The sequence below is a fragment of the Amborella trichopoda genome, chromosome 5 (genome assembly GCF_054954075.1).
Source record: "Amborella trichopoda isolate Santa Cruz 75 chromosome 5, AtrichopodaSantaCruz75HAP2 v2.0, whole genome shotgun sequence".
NCBI lineage: Eukaryota > Viridiplantae > Streptophyta > Magnoliopsida > Amborellales > Amborellaceae > Amborella > Amborella trichopoda.
This window is the reverse complement of record NC_142340.1, coordinates 13,926,967-13,949,481: the sequence shown is the minus strand read 5'-3', so window position 1 is coordinate 13,949,481 and position 22,515 is coordinate 13,926,967. Positions and strand designations below refer to the sequence as shown.

At 39.8% G+C, this 22,515-nt stretch overlaps 1 protein-coding gene across 5 annotated transcripts in view; it reads left to right on the top strand.

Annotated features, from left to right (window-relative positions):
• Positions 1-20,937, top strand: part of LOC18421871 (uncharacterized) — a 39,315-nt gene extending 18,378 nt beyond the window's left edge. For 4 of the 5 annotated variants that reach the window (XM_011622522.3, XM_088867525.1, XM_088867524.1 and 1 more), the window contains 6 exons: positions 13,241-13,462; positions 18,332-18,448; positions 18,573-18,716; positions 19,267-19,368; positions 20,120-20,188; positions 20,425-20,937. In XM_011622522.3, coding sequence (XP_011620824.1) covers positions 13,241-13,462; positions 18,332-18,448; positions 18,573-18,716; positions 19,267-19,368; positions 20,120-20,188; positions 20,425-20,634 — 864 coding nt within the window. In that variant the 3' untranslated portion in view covers positions 20,635-20,937. Of the gene's footprint in view, positions 1-13,240; positions 13,463-18,331; positions 18,449-18,572; positions 18,717-19,266; positions 19,369-20,119; positions 20,189-20,424 lie in introns of those variants that run through there. The other variant, XR_016056038.1, reaches the window with a different exon arrangement.
• The last annotated feature ends 1,578 nt before the right edge of the window (positions 20,938-22,515 follow it).

Sequence of the window (22,515 nt, the reverse complement as noted above, 5' to 3'; positions counted from 1 at the left end):
CCCCCTTCTTTTAAGTGGTGCGTGCAACCCCAATGTGCTTATAGGGGTGGCGTGCCACGAAGAGAGGAGAGAGAACTAGAGAGAAATGGAAATGGCATGGAGAGCGAGAGAGAGAAAAGGAGAGAGAGAGGGCTGAAGAAGTGTGTAGAGAATAAAGGGGGGTTCCCCTCTTTATATAAGCCTCAAGAGCACCAGGGTGTTCCAATTAAATCATGATTCAACAATATCTAAAAAACTATTTAGGTAATCTATGAGGTGAGAGAAATAATTTGAGCCATTCATCCTTGAAATCCCCATCATGATTTTTCGATAATTTTAGGAACTTGATCCTTTGAACCTTTGGACCCATATCCACTTTTAGATAAGATAGACTTCTAATTTGTTTTGAATGCCGATTAAAGTAGGGGCCTAATCCAAGTAGGAATCCCAATCCAAATAGGCCTCTTAATTCAATTAGGACTCTTCAAACAAATAATATTTTATTAAGAGTTTTGGTCAAACCTGGAGTCTAGTCAAGTAGGACTCCTAATTCAATTAGGACTTTTCAAGTAATGTATTATTAAGAGTTTTGGCCAAACTAGAAGTCCTAGTCAAGTAGGACTTCTAATTCAATTAGGATTCTTCAAATAATGTTTTATTAATTTTAAATTTAATTAAGGACATCCCACTTTGTGTGAGTGTGGGAGGTGTGGCCCTTGATGGTCCCACTTGCCAACTTATGTGGCCTACCCATTTGTGGACTTGGGCCCATAGCCCCCCACGTGGATCCCACTTAAAAATCAGGCCCATACTAGAATGTAAAATATCGATTGTTTTCTAGATTTTTTTTACAACAGCGATAAATATCTCTGAGGTTCTGAAAACATGAAGAAAAATACCTCTGGGAGTGGATTGGTACCAATAGGCCAAAAAATAAGTGACGTTAGGGTATTCCACCTGTGTCAGGATCCATGATCCACAACTGTCTTCTCAAACTAACCTAACAGGTCCCATAACACACAGTCATGTGCAGAGACTCATGATTGGCTCGCCAAAGTTAGCCAATAAACAGTGGAACCATAGTCCCAATATGTTGATTATAGGTTCCCCCTCTAAAAACAAGTAAGGTGCACACATCACTATAGTGCTAGGGGGAGCTCTCTTTATGCACATGTACATATGTTCCTCTAGATATGGTTGCTTCCCAAAATGCGGTTGTCATATGTACATGCCTTGTAGAAGTTTTTTGTTGAGGATTTGGTTCTTGCTCTCATAGACCCTTCCTCCCCATACATGAGATTAAATAGCTCTCTCGGCTTACAAACATCATCGCTGAGCATCCCTTCGACCTCAACAAGGGCTAACCCACTATAAACCCTTAATGGTAGTACCACATGCCCAAAGGTAAGAGTTTTGGATATGACCTGGGCCATAAACCGCCTAATCCTAGGTTAGTCTGTCAACCACAATACACTCCTACTAAAATGTGAAAACCATTAAAAGTAATTTTAATTTCATGCTCCTTAGGCCTTAAAAGCCACAAACCCCAACACTCCCCTCTTGTGCTACCACTCCCCAACTGCTTCAGTTACCTTTCTAATAGCACCCTCCACATCTGTGAATACTAATTTTGTGGATGGTATGGACCAAGCTCAAGGCACCATTCAACAAGTGCTAAGAGTAATGGGTTTTGACTATGATGGATCCTAAGAGGACATTAAAGCTTCGTCATTGCCGATGCCAAAACCAGGTGTAAAGTAAGAGCCAAAGGACACATGGAACTCGCTAGACTCAAGTCTGGGGTCAAATACGATCGAGGGAAGACCCCCACGGCCTCAACCCACCTTTCTCCACTTGCAGGTCAGTTCCCACGGTGCTCGAATAAAAGAGTGCCCCCTCCTTCCTCCTCGTCACGAAGATCATCACGTGGGACATTCGGGGTTTGGGTTAAACGCTTGACAGTCCATGATTTCTGCCTCAAACACCGGCTAGCGGTGCTGGTTGTAATTGAAACAAAGCTCCCTTCTCCACCCCTCTCGAGATCAAGGCCATGTCAATGGGAGGTCATGGGGGCCCAAGGGGCGTTAGGGGTTGTTTAAGTCATCTAGGACCCAACCGTTCATAACCACAATTCTTGCCACTTATGTGCCTTTTCTGTCACAGTTGCCCTTTCTAGAGCCTCTGATGAATTTCCTTACAAATTCACCACACTTTACGGCCTTAATTCCAATGCCCTCAAGGACTGCTTATGGGAAGAGCTCAATTTAGTAGCTGCAATGACTCCCTCGTTGTGGTGCTTATGTGGTGATTATAACGTCACCAGATGGTCCTTTGAAAGAAATTCAAACTCAAGTATTACCCGGCCCATGCTTGTCTTTTCTGATTTCATGTTGTGAATCATCTTCTAGACCTTCCTTTCCAAGGTGCGCAAATACACCTGGTCCGACCACTCCCGTACCTCCACTCTGACCCTCTCCAAACTGGATAGGGACCTTGTCTCCCTCGATTGGGATGTGGCCTTTTCAGGTTCCCATTCCCTTGCTTATTCAACCTCTATCGCATCCTTCTTAACACTACACCCGCCAGTGGAGGATCAAGACCATTTCGATTTGAACTGGTTTGGCTCGAGAAGCCCAACTTTAAAACCCTATTTCCGTCGTGGTAGGAATCTTTTATGAATCAAGTCAACGGTTGCTGGATTCCGCCTTCAAAGAAAACTTCAACTCCTTAAATCTGCCCCTGAAGGGTGGTCTCGTCACCTATCTGGTAATTTCAGAGAACGAAAAGAGGCCTTCCTCAACTCCATTCAATTCTGGGTTTCTACCAAGGAAGTTCGGGATCTCACCTCTTATGAAAGGAATCTGAGATCCCACGCAAGTTCAGCTACCAGAACCTCCTCCGTAAAGAAGAAATATTCTGGTAGAAATGGTCCAGAATAAAGTGTCTGAAATACGGGGACCTCAACACTGCCTTTTTTAATAAAACAGCTAATTGCAAAAGGCGCTATAGTTACATATCCCAAATCAAAGTTAGGGATCTCATCATTGACCAGGCTTCCCTCATGCATGAGGCCATTAGCGACTACTTCAGGAACCTTTTTGTGGCCCCTTCAGGGCCCATACCTAGAATGGCCATCCTTTCCTTCCAAGCCATTCCCTTGAGCAGGCAGCTTGGCTCGCATGGCCTTTCTCCGAGGAGGAGATTCTATGCGCCATCAAATGCCTTGGACAAGCGTGCCCCTGGTTTAGATGGCTACCCGGTTGCCTTATTTAAAGACTTTTGGGACACCTTTTGCTTCAACTTGCTTGCCTTCTTCCATGAATTCCACCAACGCGGTGTTATCAACAAGGCAATGAATGCCACTCTCCCACTCTCATTGCCTTAATCCCGAAAGTGGAAAGGGCTGAAGAGCTCTAAGATTTTCGACGCATTAGTTCTATTAACACCTCTTATAAGATTCTTTCCAAGGTTCTTGCCCCCAGACTGATATGTGTTCTCTGGTGCGTCATCTCCCCCAACCAAGGGGCTTTTGTCAAGGGCCTCTATATCCTCAACGGAGCACTTGTAGCCCACGAATGTATTCACTCTTGCCACACAGCGAAAATCCCTAGGGTTACTCTTAGGAGAATGGGGGTTGTCATCAAGTTGGATTGGGAGAAAGCTTACGACCACGTAGATTGGAGTATTCTGGACGTTAGTCTTAGGAGAATGGGGTTTGGTCACCATTGGAGGTCATGGATCAGTGGGTGCATCTCTAGCCCCTTCTTTTCCATCCTCATCAACGGCTCCCCAAAAGGTTTTCCCTTTTTAGACAGGTCTTAAGGCAGGGGGATCCTCTCTCTCCTTTCTCTTCGTTGTAGCGGCTGATGTGCTCAGCAGATCAATCTCTGGCATGTATGCAAGTGGCCTCATTAATGGCGTCAGTATTGGGAGTCACGGCTGGGTGATCTCGCACCTCCAATACGCCGACGATACCCTATTGTTTTGCGATGCCAACCCCCCAACAGATTGAGCATCTGTGGCTCGTCCTCAAAATACTTTGAAATGGCTATTGGTTTTAGAGTGAACATGGCTAAAACCATGATTATGGGGGGTGGCAGTTGATAATCAGGCCCTTTCTGAAATTGCGGGGTGTTGCGGGTGCAAAATGGAAGGGCGTCCTTCGTCCTACTTGGGATTGCCTCTCTGCATTGGTAAGCCTAAAAAGAGTCAATGGAGTCATATAATAGACATATTTGGCTGTAGACTCGGGGGTTGGAAGGGAAGGTTTCTTTCATCAGCAGGTTGACTCACCCTGAAGAAGGCCACTCTCCAATATTCCCATCTAGCAAATATCCCTCTTCCATATGCCCTCCTCGGTTGCCAATTGACTGAAGCAGCTTATAAGAAATTTCCTTTGGTCAGGCGGGGGTGGGGGGGGGGGTGGGGGGAGAAAATTTCATTTCATATCTTGGGCCAAAGTATGCTCTCAGAAGGCTCAAGGGGGACTAGAAATATACAATGGAAGATTCACCAACCTACCCTACTTGGCCGGTGTTAGTGGTGTTTTGCCACTCAAAACATCCCCTTTGGCAGGAGGTGATGCAGGAGGTGATTAGGAATAAATATCATTGCATGGAAAATGTGTGGCTTCCCAGAGGCAGGGCCTTGGAAATTCCTACTTAGCAGCTGCATCCCTTTCATTAGCAACATCAGATTTAGACCTCAATATGGCAATAGTGTACTGTTCTGATGTGACCTTTGGCTAGGCAACTCACCTTTGAGGGACCAGTTCCCCCAAGTGTTCCTTGTAGCCCGGAATCTCCAGGCCACTGTAGCCGATAGTGTCGAATCTTTGGGCCCCAACAGGGTGTGGAATCCAGTATTTAGAAGACCCTGTCTTCCTTAATTCAAACAACCTTCCTCCCACCCCCCGGGACTAACAAAATTGTTTGGGCCCCACCCCTTCTGGCCTGTTCTCTGTTTCCTTCTCCTATTGCTCACTTCTTTCAACCCCTACCATGCCTACCCCACCTAACTCCATTTCTGCTAAAGCTTGTTTCCCCCTCGTCCCCCTTCGTCCCCCCCAAGATCCAACTCTTCAGTTGGATTGCTATCTCTGAAAGAGCGTCAACTGTCGACCAACTACAAAGAAGGGACCTACAGCTGCCCAATAGATGTATAATGTGCTCCATGGAGGAAAAAATCAATACTCACCTCTTCATTCACTGTGAGACAGCTAGCCCACTTTTGGGGGATCCCCTTCATCTATTTGCTGGGCGTGGGTGACCCCTCCATCAATCCCACACCTGTACAGGTCCTTCCTCTCACCACCATGGTCGAAATCCGCTATCTTTCTATGGTGTGCATCCATAGCGGCTACCCTTTGGGTAATCTGATTGGAAAGAACAGTAGGATCTTTCGTGGTGAGATTGCTACCATTCGGTGCCCTTAAAGAGAGGGTCATATCATTGGTCATCTTCTGGACAAAAAACAGCAATATCAGCAATATTATCCAGCACTACTCCATCTCAGAATTCCACCTAAACTGGTGCAATTTACTGCATCTTCGGACTATCTGCATCCCACGAGCCTCACTTTGGAGGCCATCCCAAATAGGCCAATCTAAGCTGAACTTCGATGGTTGCTCTCTTGGCAACCCCGGTCCCTCGAGCATTGGGGGCATCTTCAGAGATAACATGGCATTACTTTCTTCTCCTTCTCCCGCTTCATCGGTCATACCAACTCCAACACCGCAGAGGCACTTGCCCTACTCGAAGGCCTTCGCAATTTCAATCCTTCCTGGAGGCCCACTTTGATTATCAATGGGGATTCTAAGAATGTCATAACCTGGGCCCCAAGAGCTTCCCCATGTCCTTGGGCCCTAGGTCACATTTTTGACGAAATTTTCCACCTTTGTAGGGATATGCACGTGGTTTGGCAACATATCTGGAGGGAAGCCAATACTGCAGCTGATTCCCTTGCTAAGGAAGGTGCTACCGAACAGTATTTGTGGGGAGTTTTGGGCAACATTTAGAGCACTAGAGCCATGCTTTTGCTTATCGTTTGGATGTCTTTGGATGCCTATACAATGAATGTAAAGCAATTTTTGGGCCCCGTTAGGAGTTTTGTCATGAGGCATCTGATCTACGTGTTGCTCATTCTCTTGTAGTACCTTTTTCTTAATGCAACATTTAACACTTTTACGCACACATACACACACACAAAAAAAATTGAGTACTAGACAAGAGGAACTTAGTGGTGCCTGAGTATGTTAAATTGCTTCCTCAGATGAGAGGTTGGATAATAAAAATGTAATATTTGTGTGTAGAATCACACTAGAGGTGTCAAAGGCACAAGAGAGTATTTGATTACTGATGTTGAATATCCTTGACTATACATAAGTTTTATAAGGTAGCTAAGATACTCACTGGCTTTGTTTTTTTGGGTTAATTAAAGGTAAGTCAGTGGGGATTTGGGCTTCTATTCTTTTGTGTTAAAGTGGTAAATCAGTGGGGATTTCGGCCCCTACCCTTTGGTGAGAATGGAGTTGGAGACCTCACCATTGGGCTCGGCAATACTACTGCCAAGGCCCCAAGCCATTCTCTACTCATTGGCTATGTTGCCACTAGGTGTTTGTTAATGCAACTTCTTTAGGAACTGCATTTTCATGTGTATGATTTTTTTTGAGTAAATGTTAGCGGTTGTATAAGAATAGAAGTAATTACATAACCAGCCATCAAAAATGGCATCCTGCAAATGGGTGCTATGCACATGACAAAAATGAAGTGCACCCTTTGGTGCTTTGGACAAAGGAAGTATGGGTTGTTGGACCTGAGAAACTAGAGGAGAACTAAAATAGAATGGAACCAAGATAATAAAGCTGCCAAAGGGGTTCCATTAGCAAATGCCACGGTAGCTCCTTTGGCGAGGGAATCAGCGGCTGAGTTTGCCTCCATATTTCAAAATTTTGGTTAAAAATGTGTTCAAGGTGCCATGGGAAAGGGGAGACCCCAGATGCCCAGGATATCACATTTTCTGAGTCGCTCTCTATCACTAAAAAGGTGCCCCATTCTTGATTGAATTTTTTGATGCCTTATTCCAATGCTGCTGTTTCGCCCATGTTAGAATCAGTGTGGCCAATGAAACCAGAGTAGAATTCTTGTTCCCAGGGTCCATCGGAGTTCAATTTAATTTCATCCTGTTCTTGTGGTCTCCTTATGGATGATCGGGAAATTTAAGGTGACCTTGCATTTATCTTTGCTTTCCACTTGTTTAGGAAGTCTTTGGTGGTGTGCAGTTTGAAGTATTTAGATTTTTTCCTAGAAAAGTACCATAGATTTGATGCGATCTGTAAGGAACTTGGTGCTTTTGTTTCCCAAAAAAATTCTGGTGTTGCATTTGGTCCATGGGACCTAAATAGTTGCTAAGGCTGCTCTCCACAAAAATCCACTGGCAGATGAGGAATGTGGTGATTAAAGGGCCTCAAAAAGGATTCTGACGGATTAGTGCCCATAGGTAGGTCAGCCACTAGGGGCACAACCACCTTGTAATCGAGAAAAAGATGTTCATTTGTTTGTTCCTCCATTTTGCATGAAGTGCAACATTTGGGGAGTAGAGTCCTCCATCTTTGTTTTTTGTCCATTGTGAGTACTCTTTTTGAGATGGCGATCCACTTTATTTTTTATTTTTGGTTTGGTGGGGAAGGGGGGGGGTTGTAATGGGATTCAGCCATGCTCTTTTAGATAGTGATAAATGGGAAGAAAGAGCTAAGAACTCAGATTGCTCTTGCTTCTGGATGGTTCTTCTGAAAATTGGGCATTGCACTAATCTGCGCCAGTGATTCAAAAGATGGAGCCAAAGTTGCTTTCCAATTTGTTGGCTATAAAAAAAAGTGATTGAAAGCGACTTAAGGATGTTGGCATTTGTGGCCTTTAAAGCCCATGAGAGCATGTAAATAAGAATTATAGTGGATTATACACTTCAGGTGGAGTGCCTGTGTTGGTTGACAGACCTAGTTTAGCCACTCCATGGCCCTGGTCATGTCCAAATCCCTTACCCATAGGCATATGGTACTTCTAAAGAGGGTTTTCTGAGGGTCATCCCTAGTTGAGGCTGTAGAGATGCCTAAGAATGGTTTGTAGGTCAGGACAACTTCGCGATCTCCTGTGGGCAGATGTAGGCTTGTAAGAGCAAGGGCTAAATCCTCAATAAACTTCCGCATGACATGTGCACATGACAACCACATACTAAGAAGCAACCCTGAAAAGGGTTACCTGTATATTAGCGTAGAGAGAGTCCCTTTTGCACTATAGTGATATGTGCGCCTGTCTTTTTTTTAAGGGGTAAACCTGTAATCCACATTCCGGGATTTTAGTGCAACTATTTATTGGCTAGCTTTGACGAACCAATCATAAGGTCTTGCATGAGAATGTGGGTCATGGGTCTCGTTGGGTTGGTGTGAGAAGTCGAGGATCACTATTACTAGGTTGGGTGGAGTGCCTTGACAGTCACTTTTCTTGATCTATTGGTACGAGACCACTTCTAGGTATCTTGTTTTGAGTGTAATAAATGTTTTTGTGGATGTTAGAAATTCTCAGAATTTTTAAAATTATTTCAGTAAGAAAAACCCTTGGAAGGGCATTTTAGAAATTACAAGGATTGTAGAAGGGTGAGGTGGAACATGTGGGGGCCTTTGGATCCAGCCCACCTGTGCACCACTCTCACATGTGTGGGACTTGGAGCCCATGGGGGCCACACATCACACCAATGAGTTGGCACGCCCCCGTGTTTTGGTTTTATTTTTTAGAAGGTGTTTTATTAAGGAAGGATATCCAATATAATCTTTTTGAAAAGATTTTTTGACCTTATTTTGCGGGACTAAAGAATATTTTCAAAAGTATTCTTCTTATCTTTGACCACATCTTTTGTCTTTTGACTTCCTACAATCATGTGAGATGAGGGAAGTTCTGTTTTTTGATTGATCTTATCCTAGGTTGATTGGAAGTGGATATGGGTCAAAGATTCAAGGGATAAGGTTCCTAGCTTCCTCCATAAATCATGATAGCTAATTCATGGGATGAATGACTAAGATTTGTTCCTCTCTCACCTCATAGATTACCTAAAATCCTATGGGTCATGATAAGTCATAAATTTGATAGGCATTCCTAGGGCCTTTGAGGCCTATATAAGGAGGGGACCTTCATTTTCTAGACCACGTTTTAGCCTCTCTCTCTCTCCTCCCCCCACCACGCACCCTATTCTCTCCTTTTCTCTCTCCTCTCTAGTCAACAGAAGAGTCGCAGACACCACCTTAGGCAGCTAGGGTGGCACGCCAAGCAAAGACAACGGGCTCGTCTAGCCCAGAGCAAGACAAGGGAGGTGCCATTTGTGGCATGCCCTAGAGAGGTCCAAAAGGGGTCTAAGAAACCCTAATTTTGTTTATGCTCTCAAAACCCTAGGAAGCTTCCTGATTCAAGAAATTCAGCAGGGGCAATAGGATCAAAGTGTGCCATCAGTTAGGTAATCGGGTGTGGGATGTACGAATCCCTAAAGGGGTGACCCCAGTCAAAGTCAAGAAAGTCTTTTGGGCTCTCTTAGTTTATTAAGAATCCTTAAAGGGGTGACCCTAGGCAAAGTCAAGAAAATCTTTTGGGCTCTCTTAGTTTATTTTCAGTAATTAATTTTCGGTTTTATTACAATTTTCTGGAACATTATGTGGATTGGAATTTCTTAGTTTAAGCTTGTATTTAGTCCTTGGATTGTGTCTAATTCTATTTGGCCAGTAAAAGGAAAGATCCTTGGTTATATTTAGGGTTTTATTCTTTGTTTTACAGCAGTGTTTTGTGACACTTGAAAGTGAAATTCGAATACACTAATAAAATAATTTTTTTTGATTTTACTCTCTTGAATTCCATGTGGTCACTTCTTTCAAAGGAGGGGATCCCCTATTCATTGGTCATTCCAGAAATTAACTTTTTATCCACCTCTGTCATTAAAGGGAATGCGATTTTAAATTGGTTCATGCTTTCCAAATTGAGCACCAAGCTCCTAAGGATCATACATTTGGGTTGCAACTTGTTAACCAGGCTGATTGGGGCACTTGGTTTTATTGCCTAACCACTGTTTCTTTGGTGGCGTAGCACCACCACCTTTTTCCAAGGAGGGTGGTCTTGTATTGCCTTAGGTTTCAGATGCCTAGACCAACCTGCAGCTTGAGGGGGCCAAATAGTTTCCCAAACTATGAGGTGGAATTTGTGACTTCACTCATTTTGGACCATAAGAAACTTTCTTCATTAGCCTCTCAAGTCGCAACGTGGTTCAGGCATGCATCTGAAAGAGGGACAGTTGATAGGTGGGAAATTTGATAGGTGGGAACATTTGTAAGGGTGGCTTTGAATTTTGATTATTGTAATGCAGGTGGTGAAGGAGTGAACCTTCCTTTCCCGGCTGCTAGTTTTTGACAGAATGATTCCATTTTGGGTTCCCACAACTGTTTCTGAGGTTTGCAAATGCAAATTGGAGGACTAAGCTATTTGGTGGGCAAGCATTTACACCACGGCCTAGCCTTTTGGCAAGGACTTGAGTTGTTTGGTAGTCTCTGGCAATGCCATGATCTTTTATTTGGCCATAATGATCTTGAGGCCAATGGTGAGCTCTTAGCATTTAAGATAAAGCCACAGGCTGCTGAGTAGCGCTAGGCATATTGCAAGTGGAAGACAATTGGCCCTTGGTTGCCCACTTGGAAACCTTTCAAAAGGCCTTCCTGTTACATTCTTTCCATCGAGTCAAACTTTCCTATAGAATACATTCTTTCCATTGATTTACTGAATACCTCAACTATAACCTCGGATAGGAAAGGGGATAGGGGGTCCTTCCTGCTACATTCCTGCAGATCCCTTCTATATTATTTATAGGAAGTACACTATCCTCCCCTTGCATCACGTCCAAGGAAGTACATTCCGTAGTTATGGGGATGACTACTGGGGTGGTGAACCTGCTCTAGAACCGCAATACTGGAATCCAAGAGTGGGTTTTGTAGGGTAATGCGATCCCTTGAGTGTCCAGAGCACAATCCCAATGGTTAGGGAAATGTGATCCTTGAGCCAAGGGATTGTTCGGATAATCTGAGCATGTTATTTTGTCATAGGAAAAGGAAATGTAGTACTGTCCCCTCCTTTGCCGATAAAAAGTGTGGACAATACCAATTTGGGAATGTTTAGATTAATGAAATGGCAAATATGTAACTCATTATTGACCTTTGGCACTATTTCGACATTTTAAAATTAAATAGCTTGAAAATTCATGTATGGCTGCATGCCTAAAGATCCAAACATATCAAAGTGTGATAAATCACCCATTATATCCAATATCCTTTACGGATAAATATCTTGTTGGCAGTATAATCTGATTTTGAAAGAAAAATAATCCATATTGTCAAATAATATATTTTCTCACTCAAATTTTATAATTTTGATTAGAATTTGATTTTAGAATGATATTAGTATCAGTGATTGATGACATGCATGACTATATGCTGAGTTGTTGGTATTTTAAGATTAAACTACCTTAAGAAGTCCCATGTGGTCCTGCCAAAAGAGGGAAAAAACCAAAAAAGAAAAGAAAAAATAGAAGTCCTATGTGGTCACATTCCCATTGTTCCCATCGTTCAAGAAACATCTTGCTGCTGGCATTGGCACCTAGTTACCTGGGCAGCCCAAATAGAGAGGAAGGGGTGTTGAGTCCTCTAGGAGGTTGTCGGGGGTCTGTGTTGGATACCAAGTCCCCCTAATTGAACCAGGTAAAAAGAATTTAAGGAAGAAAACTACTTTAAGTATTCACGTACATGCATTTGTTTGAGGGGCGGGGCGTAACAGCGTCAAAGCTGTGTTACGAACCTGAGACCCTGAGGCACATCAAAACCTAGCCACGATGATGGCAGGTTAAGCTGTCCACATACATGCATTTGTTTGAAACTTGAAATTGAATGAGTAAAAGTCTGAGACTTTAGAAGATTATAACTTTCCTAAAATTCATACGAAATTGTATGTATCATTAAATAGTTATGTAAACAAACCATTGTGATTCCAATGTGTCATAGTCAGTCCATACTCCACGATCCACGTCGGCCATCGTATAAACAGAGTGTCACAATTCACAAAAGTTCAAACTCAAAAGACTTAAAACAACAGAACCGGGAAAAAGACAAAAAAGTATGGGTCTCTACATTTCTTGAGTTCTTAATAAAACAAAAAACATAATGTTTTTTTTTTCTTGATCTTGTGAAATCGCACCAATCTATGTTTTTGATGGGCCTCTCTCTCTAAAAAGTGAAGCAAAAGGATTGATCAGCAGATAACAGCTAGACCTTGCTGAATTAAGGCATACATCTATGCAAATCAACATTGTTTCGAGAAACTGAAAATGGCTATTGCCAGAAATTAAAAATTGAGCAATAAAAAAAAAAATAATTCAAATCTACACGAGTCAAACTCTGTAAGGGCAAACACTTCTTATAAATCGACCCTAAGACTTTTAGAACAAATCATTGAGGCTTTCTTGAGGTTAGGCTGCATATCAGAGATCTGAGGCTTGCTGAGTTGTTTTTGAACAAAGAACTCCAATTTCACATTATTCTGATTTTGAGAAAAAAGGTTGTTAATTCTAAAAATTGTTTTTGGGTCTACAAGGGCATGCAGAAAGGCTTTGGACTCAAACTTGAGGGTGAATACCCAAAAATGAGCTCCAAATGATTGATATTTTGGCGGATGAAAAGAGACAAAATGGGCAGACTTGGTGATTTCGACAAGACTCACTCAAGACCCGGCAATGGCCTGAGTCTCGCTGAATTGGATGGTTCACTACAGTGAACTAGTTGTGTTAGGTTCAATGGGCGAGTCTCACATTTGGATTCCCCTAGTACCGAAGAGCCAGCTATTCTGAGGGTTCATTAAAATGAACTGGTTGGGTTAGGTTCAACAGGCGAGTCTATGGTTTTGGAGTCCTCCAGCACCAAGGAGCCACCAGTTCTGTGCTACTTGTTCGATCCTGAGCCCAAGTAGCCAGTTTCTCAATCACTCCGGAAGGTTTACAAATTATCTCGACTTTGATGATTTGGCTTTAAAAATTTGATGGAATTTATTGATATATTTCTGATTGTCTTGTATTAAGAAACAGTAAGTTTGAAGGGATTTCTTGCCATACTGCTAAACTATATTTTGCTTTCAAGTATTGATTTTATTGGAAACTTGTATATGTTTATGCTTCATTTATTTTCATTCAGACAGCTTCACCAACTACTTTAGGGAAGGAAATGGCTATATTTGCTATCCGATTAAGCCGGCAAAGAAAGTCGATTTCGCATGTTCAATTGATGGGAAAGTTTGCTGGTGCAGTTGGAAATTATAATGCACATCTTGTGGCATATCCTGACATTAACTGGCCACTTGTTGCTGAAGAGTTTGTGACATCGTTGGGAATAAACTTCAACCCTTACGTGACACAGGTAAGCGTTGACATTGTTCATATAGGTACTGTTAACCTTTTCTAATTTAGATTTGGATTTTGCTTCAGCCTGTCTATTAATCAGTTACATGGATACTGACATGGGCATCACGTCTAGTACATGTCTTAAGTGTCTAGTACTTTGGCCTAAAAAGTAGACAAGACTATACAAGTATGTACAAGTAATTTTTCAAAACATATATATATATATATATATATATATATATATATATATATATACATATATATAGAGCGTGGTTTGTATAAGGTTGCGACCTTCAACAATTCAAATAAGGTGCACCTCCAAATTTTATCACAAGATGTAATAATATTGGTGTCAAATTTTTTTAGGATGACCTTATATTCCCTATACATCTCTAATAGTGAATTTTTAAACTCTAAAAATGGTTTAAATCAAGTAGATCTATAAACACATAAAAATCTTGAAAATAAACGGTCTAGATAATGTGTTGCAAACTATTTTTTGGACTCGAAATCTTTATTTTTTCACATATTCATACATCTCGATGTTGAGATGATCAATTAGAGGGTTTTCCAACATCAAGACAACCTTTTTTTTTTTTTTTGAATAAGTTGATTGTGTTGAACTGAAAGTGAGTACAAAATGTGAGAGGAGAGGGGGGGCAGGATATCCACCCAAAAAATAGGTAACCCACAAATGGATGCTCTGTACAAAACCAAGGGTATATCAAAACAGCTTTACATGAATTGAGCCATTATATCAATTCCAATCTGTGATAGGGACTCAAGTTGAGGTTCCCTAAGGGTTGCTCAGGTTGGCTTGAGACAAGGTTGCAGCTGCCTTTGCTAGGAATCAGCCTCACCATTTGTAGATTTGTAGATTCCTTGTGAGTTGACAGATTTTTTCGAATATGTTGTCAAGCCTCCAAGGCCAGGGGGCAGTGCTTGAGGCCCAGGCTATAACACTATAAGAGTTGCCTTCAATGGTTACATATTACCAATGGTTTAAAAAGTGGATCGGTGACCCGGATCGGGCACCTCACAAACCGATCCGGATCGGCGAATCGGCGATCCGGATCGGGAATCGACTGAATCGGTCGGATTAAAGTTTCAAAAAAATCCGAAAAAATTATTAAAATTCATTATAAATGTTGTTTTTTAGGAATCCAACAAGAAATGAGGGTACTACATTGTTAACTTTCATTTTTTTCATCAATTTGTCAATATTGAGATGCTCTTTCCCTATATGAACTTAAGTATTAAATTTGCATCACATAAAAGAAAAATCATAGAATTATCATGGATAAAATATATAATTATACATGGACTATAATAAAGAGTAGACTAAATCAATGAAAGAATGGCCATTAAAATCTCGTTTTGGCGAAAAACCCTAATCCGTTAAAAAAACCCAAATTATTACAGCCAAATTATCTATAATCCTAAATTATTACAACTTAACTAATTACAATTCAGTTTACATTTTATAATTATTTTATTAGACAAATAATAACAAATTAAAAATATTTTATAATATTATCTAATTTAAAATGTATTATTGACAACTGTAAGAAAAATAGTACATTACATGATTTATAATGTAAAAATTAATAAATAAAATAAAAGATTTGGTTATCAATGTAAAAATTAATAAAATGCGTACGAATTTTGGAAATAACATTTCAATTTTTCAAAAATTTAATTTTTTAGGTTTCTATAATAAATTTAGTGAAAGAGATTGTTAGTAGAAAGAGAGAGATTTCAAATAGACTAAAATTTTTATTTTTTATTTTTTTATGCCTTTCATATTATTTACAAAAATAATTATACTACAATATACAACGAAAATTAACTGCTATACAAAAAAATAACTTTTTTTTTTTTCAATTTTTTAGGCCTTTTATATTATTTAAAAAAATATTTATGCCACTGCATACAACAAAAACTACTATACAACATATATACAACAAAAACTACTATACAACGCCCAAGGGGATTCGACCCTGGGACATCAAAGCAATAAACAGAGGTCATAACCATCATGCCGTCTCGCCGGATGTGATTATTAGTTGCTGATTAATAGAATATATTTACATTCCTTTTTCACTTTATGATGTTTAGGAAAAATCCCACATCGAAGGATCGGTATTCAACTTTGCTATGTAAATACCTATGTAATAGGAAGTGAAGTATACGCGTGGAAACATTGGGGCAACTTCACACGTGGTATGTGGCACGTGTCTGCTTGTCTCACGTGTCCGTGTCCGAGTGGTGACGTTAGAACCGTCGGTTGATGATGTCATCGGGCGGTTTACTGTTTAAAACCGCCCGGTTCTCTCTAGACATGGGCGGTTCCCGTTTTATGTGTGGAACCGGCTTGTTTTGTGGCGATTCCCGAGTCGAACCGGGCGAGTCCGGCTCGACTCGACGTTTTTTTAAACCCTGCATACTACCCCAAGCTAGTGTCTAACTTCCTGAGGCCTTCCCGGAGGGCAGAGGCCTCCGCAATTGTTGAATCAGAGGCACTAATGGGAAAAGGAGCAAAGGGTATTGCTGTTGTGGTCTTGGAACAAGCCACCTATGCTTGCATGGCCCGGGTTTCTGAGAGAACACCCATCGAAGTTAAGCTTGATGTGGCCCACTTTGGGTGGTCTCCAAAGGGAAAAGCATGATGGCCTCTGAGTTTTGAAGGAGAGAATGGGAGTCCAATTGTGGAGAAAGTCAGAGTGGCAAAGGTTTTAGAACTGTTTCTGGTGAGTGGCTCAGAAGATGACTGCTTCTCTGATCTTTTCTACTAGTTCTTTCACCGAAGATGACTGGCTTTGAAAAATTTTGGCATTTTTGTCAGTCCAGATTGTCCAAAGGGTGGCAACCACCAAGGCTTGCCATAGCAGGGTGTCGGCCTTAGGCCAGGGGGTTGAAAAGGTAGAACTGATGAGATGAGGGGCATCAAGTGGAGTCACTCATTGCCATTGGAATAACTGAAGGATGTCAGCCCATATAGACGAGGCCACCTTGCAATGGATGAAGAGGTGAGCATTGGTCTCCTCGTCCTCAGTGCACATAATGCATCTATTTGGGATTTGGAGACCCTTTCTCTGCAATTGATCCACTGTAAGGGCTCTCTCGGATCCAGCTATCCAATTGAAGAATTGAATCCTGGGGGAAACCAAAGGGACCCAAACTTTGTTTACAGTAGTGGGTAAGCAAGGGGGCTTCTGCGATGAGCTAGAGAAGAGTAGGAGGAGGCCACCGAGAAGGAACCCAAGTGGTTGGGGGTCCAGATGAGGCTATCTTGGCCTCGAAGGGGCAGGAAGTCAGTTTAGAGTGATGGAAAGGGCTGTGAATTCCTGAAATTCTGAATTCGAGAGTGGTCTTTTGAGGGTAGGACTCCACACCCTCCTATTACCCATCAGCTGAAACTGGGATTCCACAGTTGCATTAAAGTCACTGGCCAATAGGAGAAGTCTAGGGTATAGGTCTTTAAGGGGTGCATTCTCCAGCCAAGTATCGATCCAGAACAACGTTTTGTCGCCCTGCCTAGGCCTGTACCTAATCATGGACTGAAAGTGTGGGTAAGAACGCAGTATGGACTTCCATATCCCCGAGGAGTTGCTATGCACTCGTCGGGGGTCAGAATTGTGGTATTTCGAGTTCATCACCTCCTGTCAGAGATGGTTGTTTTGGGTAGCTAAGCGCCACCACCATTTCCCAAGTAGAGCATGATTATTTCTTTGAGGGTTCGAATGCCCAGCCCCCCTAGAGATTTAGATTTGCAGATATTCTTCCAAGATATAAGATGGATCTTCCTATCCCCATTACTGGACCACAAAAAGTTTCTCATTAGCTGCTCCAAACGGTGGGCACCAAGGCTGGCATATGAAAAAGTGACATCTGAATTATAGGGGTGCTAGAGAGAGTGGCTTTAATCAAAGTAAGGTGGCCTGCCGGAGATAGGAATTTGCCTTCCCACCCTGCCACTCTACAGTCATATTTGTCAATGACAACCTTTTCCGATGGATTTTTGAGGTTCACCTTGATTCTACATTTTAAGGTTGCAACCTTACATATACTTTTTCCATATATATATATATATATACTTGGATTCTTCTATTTGGGTCCTGAATGGATGTGGAATATATATCATAATTGTCACGGTTTTCTAACATTATGCACTTTGAATCCACGCTAGAGTTCATCTCGTGTGGTAACTGATATGCTTGCCAGAAGAATCTCACATGTTATTTAGTTATTTAATAAATTTATAGCATCCAAATGTAGAAATCCAAAAGTAAAGATAGATATTTATGGACTAGGATAAATGTTTTTAAAGTCTTAAACAGGAAACCATTATAAACAATTAGTAACTGTTTCGCACGACAACATGAGAGATTGATAAGAGTGACAAACCATGCATTTTATGGTGTCAGCAAAATTGGTCATTCCAACACATGGCAGTTTATGGCCAATATTTTCACTTTTCCTCTACGATGCTTGTGCTTTATTGCAAAATTAATTGGACTATATTTTTGCACATGATCACTATAATGCTTGAAAGGACTATCAGCATGAGCTGAATGTTTGGTTTATGCACATTCCAGTCTATGCCATTTGTCAACCAAACGTGACAATTGAGATGAATGATTGGCCTTGTAAATATTGGAATGCACTTAGTACATGATGTTGATGGAGTACCCACATGCACATGAGACTATCCTGTTCATTTATTGTTTTGTCTTTCATCTGCATGGGAGATTTGACAATGAATCATGCTGAAGCGCTTACTTGTGTTCATGCATTTGTAGCTACTAGTGGGTGTTTGAAAAACTTTCATGGTCTTTGGCTCAGCATTTTTTGTCCATTTGATCTTTTGTCTTGATTACTGTAGATTGAGCCACATGACTACATGGCAGAGCTCTTCCATGCTGTTACTCGTTTCAACAACATCTTATTGGATTTTGACAGAGACACATGGGGCTATATTTCTGTAGGTTACTTCAAGCAGGTGTGTTATGTTGAGGTTGTGTTTAATATTTTGAGAATTATGTTACCCCAAATTATATTTAGGAATTGGATTGCATGTTTCTTGGTTTGCTGATGTAATTGAGTTCATAAATCTGTTTCTACAGCAAACCAAAACTGGGGAAGTTGGTTCTTCAACCATGCCTCACAAAGTCAATCCCATTGATTTTGAGAACAGTGAGGGCAATCTGGGTCTCGCCAATGAAGTATTACATCACCTAAGTGCAAAGTTGCCTATTTCGCGCTGGCAGGTATTTGAGTTGTTCTATCGCATGTGCTCTGATATAATCATTCTGATTTGAGCTTGAACTACTTTTCACTAGAATGGACTGTGGCTTATGAAAGAAACCCACGCTTGGTGAAGGTGAAGGTGAAGGTCTTAGTTTTACAAGGGATATTACAAACTATAAAACATAGTCGAATAGCTGTTGCTTTGGAAGTGACATGGTTGGTGATATTGTGCAGTCACACAACCAACTTGTTTATAGGTGTGACCTGGCCAGCTAGGTGATGCAGGACAAGATACATCTTATTATTTTATTTTTCTTTTTAAATAGATTTTTCTTGGTGCAAATTTGCATCATTAGGCGTGGTAAACTTTTTAAAGAATGCACCATTCAACTCATTTCTAGTATTAATCCCTCAATAATGCATCTTGTTATAGACATCTCATAGTCTGGCGTTGTAGGACGAGTCCCTTTGAAGGTCGTAATTAGTTTTCTCCTCATTTTTTTGGTTTCGTCGTGTGATCTACCCAGCTTGCACTTATGCATATCTGCTAATGTAATTCATTTTGTGCAGCGTGACCTAACAGATTCCACTGTTTTAAGGAATCTCGGTGTTTGTTTGGGGTATGCTGTTCTTGCATACAAGAGTGCTTTACAAGGAATTAGAAAGCTGGAGGTACACTTCGTATAAGCTGTGTTATTTTTGTGGGTTGTTTGTTTTGATTTGCTGTTGAGAGTCTCCAATATCATTGTTATTTGCAAAAAAAGATAAAAAAGGAATGGTTGTTGGTTCACCGAGATCCTTATTGTTGTGTATGGTGATGGAACTGGAAGCTGGGGAAGGGAATGAGTAACCTATTACAAAAACCTCATGCTTTCAGCTCCTACTTTTTGTCCTTTCAAAGTTTATAGTGCTTACGGATCAGCAATGATCTCTAAATTGTTCAGCTGATGGTTTGGAGCTTTTCTTTTTATCAGGTTGTTTTTAGAAAAAGCTGTTTACTACAAGCATCAATTTTCTTGTCTTTTTCCTTTCAGAAATATCATGTAGCTGCATCCTCCTCCCACACACGTCTGTGGTTGTCTGTCTCTCTATATATAAGGGAGATGTCTGTCTATGTATATGAGGGAGATGTCTGCCTATATATATAAGAGAGGGAGGGAGGGGTCTGCCTCGTGCTTCCTTGCTGCTGTACAGTTCTATTGTGTTAATCCAAGTTCAATCCCCCAATTTCTTCTCACAAACAACTAGCTCAACTAAGGGAGGGGCCTGCATTGTGCTTCCTTACTGCTCTACTGCTCTATTGTGTTACTCAAGCTTTATCCCCCAATTTCTTCCCACAGAAAACTACCTCAACTAAGATAGCAGTGGGGAGGACAGAAAGAAAATGAATTTGTTTATGATCTGTTTTGGTTTAACATTGTAGCTAAATAATGCCCGCGTGATGGAAGATTTGGAGCAATCGTGGGAGGTGCTTGCCGAACCAATACAAACTGTAAGCTAAATTCCTGCTCTTATGACCCAGAAGCATTGTAACATTCTTTGAGACAAAATCACTGATAAGAACTTTGGAGAGCCTTCTTCCTCTTAGGAACATTCAAGGGCCTTGCCTGTCTTTGGTGCTGCAAGGACAAACATACCACAATCAATAATGAAGTTTGCAATAAGATAGTATTGATACCTACTAGTATGCATTTATTTGTTGTGTGATTTGATGGATGGATGTTACAGGTGATGAGGCGTTATGGTATTCCAGAGCCGTACGAGAGGTTAAAAGAGCTGACTAGAGGTCAAGCAGTGACAAAGGAGAGCATGCAAGAGTTTGTGAGGGGGCTTCACCTTCCACAGGAAGCCATGTCTACCCTTCTTAACCTCGCACCCCATACTTACATTGGAGCTGCAAGAGACTTGGCCTCAAATGTTGATGCCTTTCTCTCATGATATATTAAGCGGGAAGGGGTCTTTTTTTTTTTTAATGTATCGTTTTATTTTTCTGAGTTAGTATTACTATTTCTTATTGTTTTCTTCATTTTGCCCTTCTAAAATTTGGAATTATTTGACTCTCTATTCCTTCCTAATTAATGTCTATGTCTAGAGCGCCACATGCATTCAACATCAATTGTTAACTATCTTGAGCATATTGTTCTTATTCATACCCTCCATCACCACAAATTTTTTTGGTAAAAATATCATGAATTAACACTATGGTAATTTGAAATCTATGTAGCAATGGTCGTTTCTCTTTCTTGGTGAGCATTAATTATCCTTTCTTCATTCATTATTCTCTTTCCTTATATTAGTTATAGAAATGCTTGGCAATTACTATCATCATCATTATTATAATCAGAACCTTCTTCTAACTATTTTGGGTTAGCTATACGAATCTTGATCCACCGTTCTGTAATATTAAGATCAGTGAGGTCATAAGTCGTCGTATCTTTTATCACTGTTTCCAACCATGTTTTTTTGGGGCTATTTTTTTTGCTCTTTTTGAGCTTTCTAATTGAACCAATCAACATCCCCTACCATGTGCTGGACGGGGTTTGTGTTGTACAGATTCAGCCCACTTGAGTCTATAATTTTCATCTTATTGGCCATTGGAAATGATTGACATAATATTTTTATATTATAAATATTAAAATAAAAGTTTTTTATAGTTATAACTAACTATAATAATAGTATGAAAATAATATTTTAATATAGAGTAATGATATCATGCAATCGTTGTATAGTAATATGATGCAAAAAACGTTACAAAACCATCTTATGGTTATTTGTTTAATTCAAAATTTGAAATATGCACTCTTTTCATTTTAATGAACAATCACAGAAAAAAAAAAAATTGAAAACACAACCAAGAATGTATTTTTTTAACCCATTTAACATAGGTCGTTCATTTTGTTGAGATGTTTAGATCTAGATTTTAAAATGATTTTTTCATTTCTAATTTTTTGGATGATTTTATTATCATTAGATGAACAATGTTAAAAAAAAAAAGAAAATGATTTTGAGTTTATAAAGGTTAAGATCTTAAAATTCACAAAATTCTAGATTCGTTTTTGGAGATGATTCATTTTGACCATATTTAAGGTTCAAATTGAACTTTTTTTTTTTGGGATTGATTATTGAGATGAAGAGAAACATTATTTTTTAGAAGTGCTATTGCATTATACTATGATACAACCGTTGCATTGGATCATTGCTCTTTAATATAAAATAAAGTAATGACTTTATACATATATATATATATATATATATATATATATATATATATATATATATATATATATATATATATATATATATATATTTGCATGTAATTCATAAAGTTCTTCTAGTTATATAATATAGGAAAACAATAAAATCATTAAAACTTATAATAATATGTAATAAATTATTTTTATTATAATAACTGTTAGTATTTAAAATTATAAACATTGTAAACTTATAATAATATGTATTATTATTATTATTAGTATTATTTTATTATTATTATTTATTTCACTAATTATAAGAACAATAATTAGATAATATTAAAATTGATTTATTTTATGAGATCGTTATCTATGATAGACACTAACTTTATCAATATCAGTGTTTATGTACTTATTATTACCTATATTATCAAAATTTTAAATTTATAAAAACTAATAAAGATAGTGTCATATTCATATGTACCATAATATTGTTAATGTAATTATAATAAATTAGTTACATAACATTACATTCATAAGTACAATTATAGACAAAAATTAAAGAACAAATTATTTTCTTATAATAATTACAATTACAAATAATAATAGATATACAATGTTCTTAAAT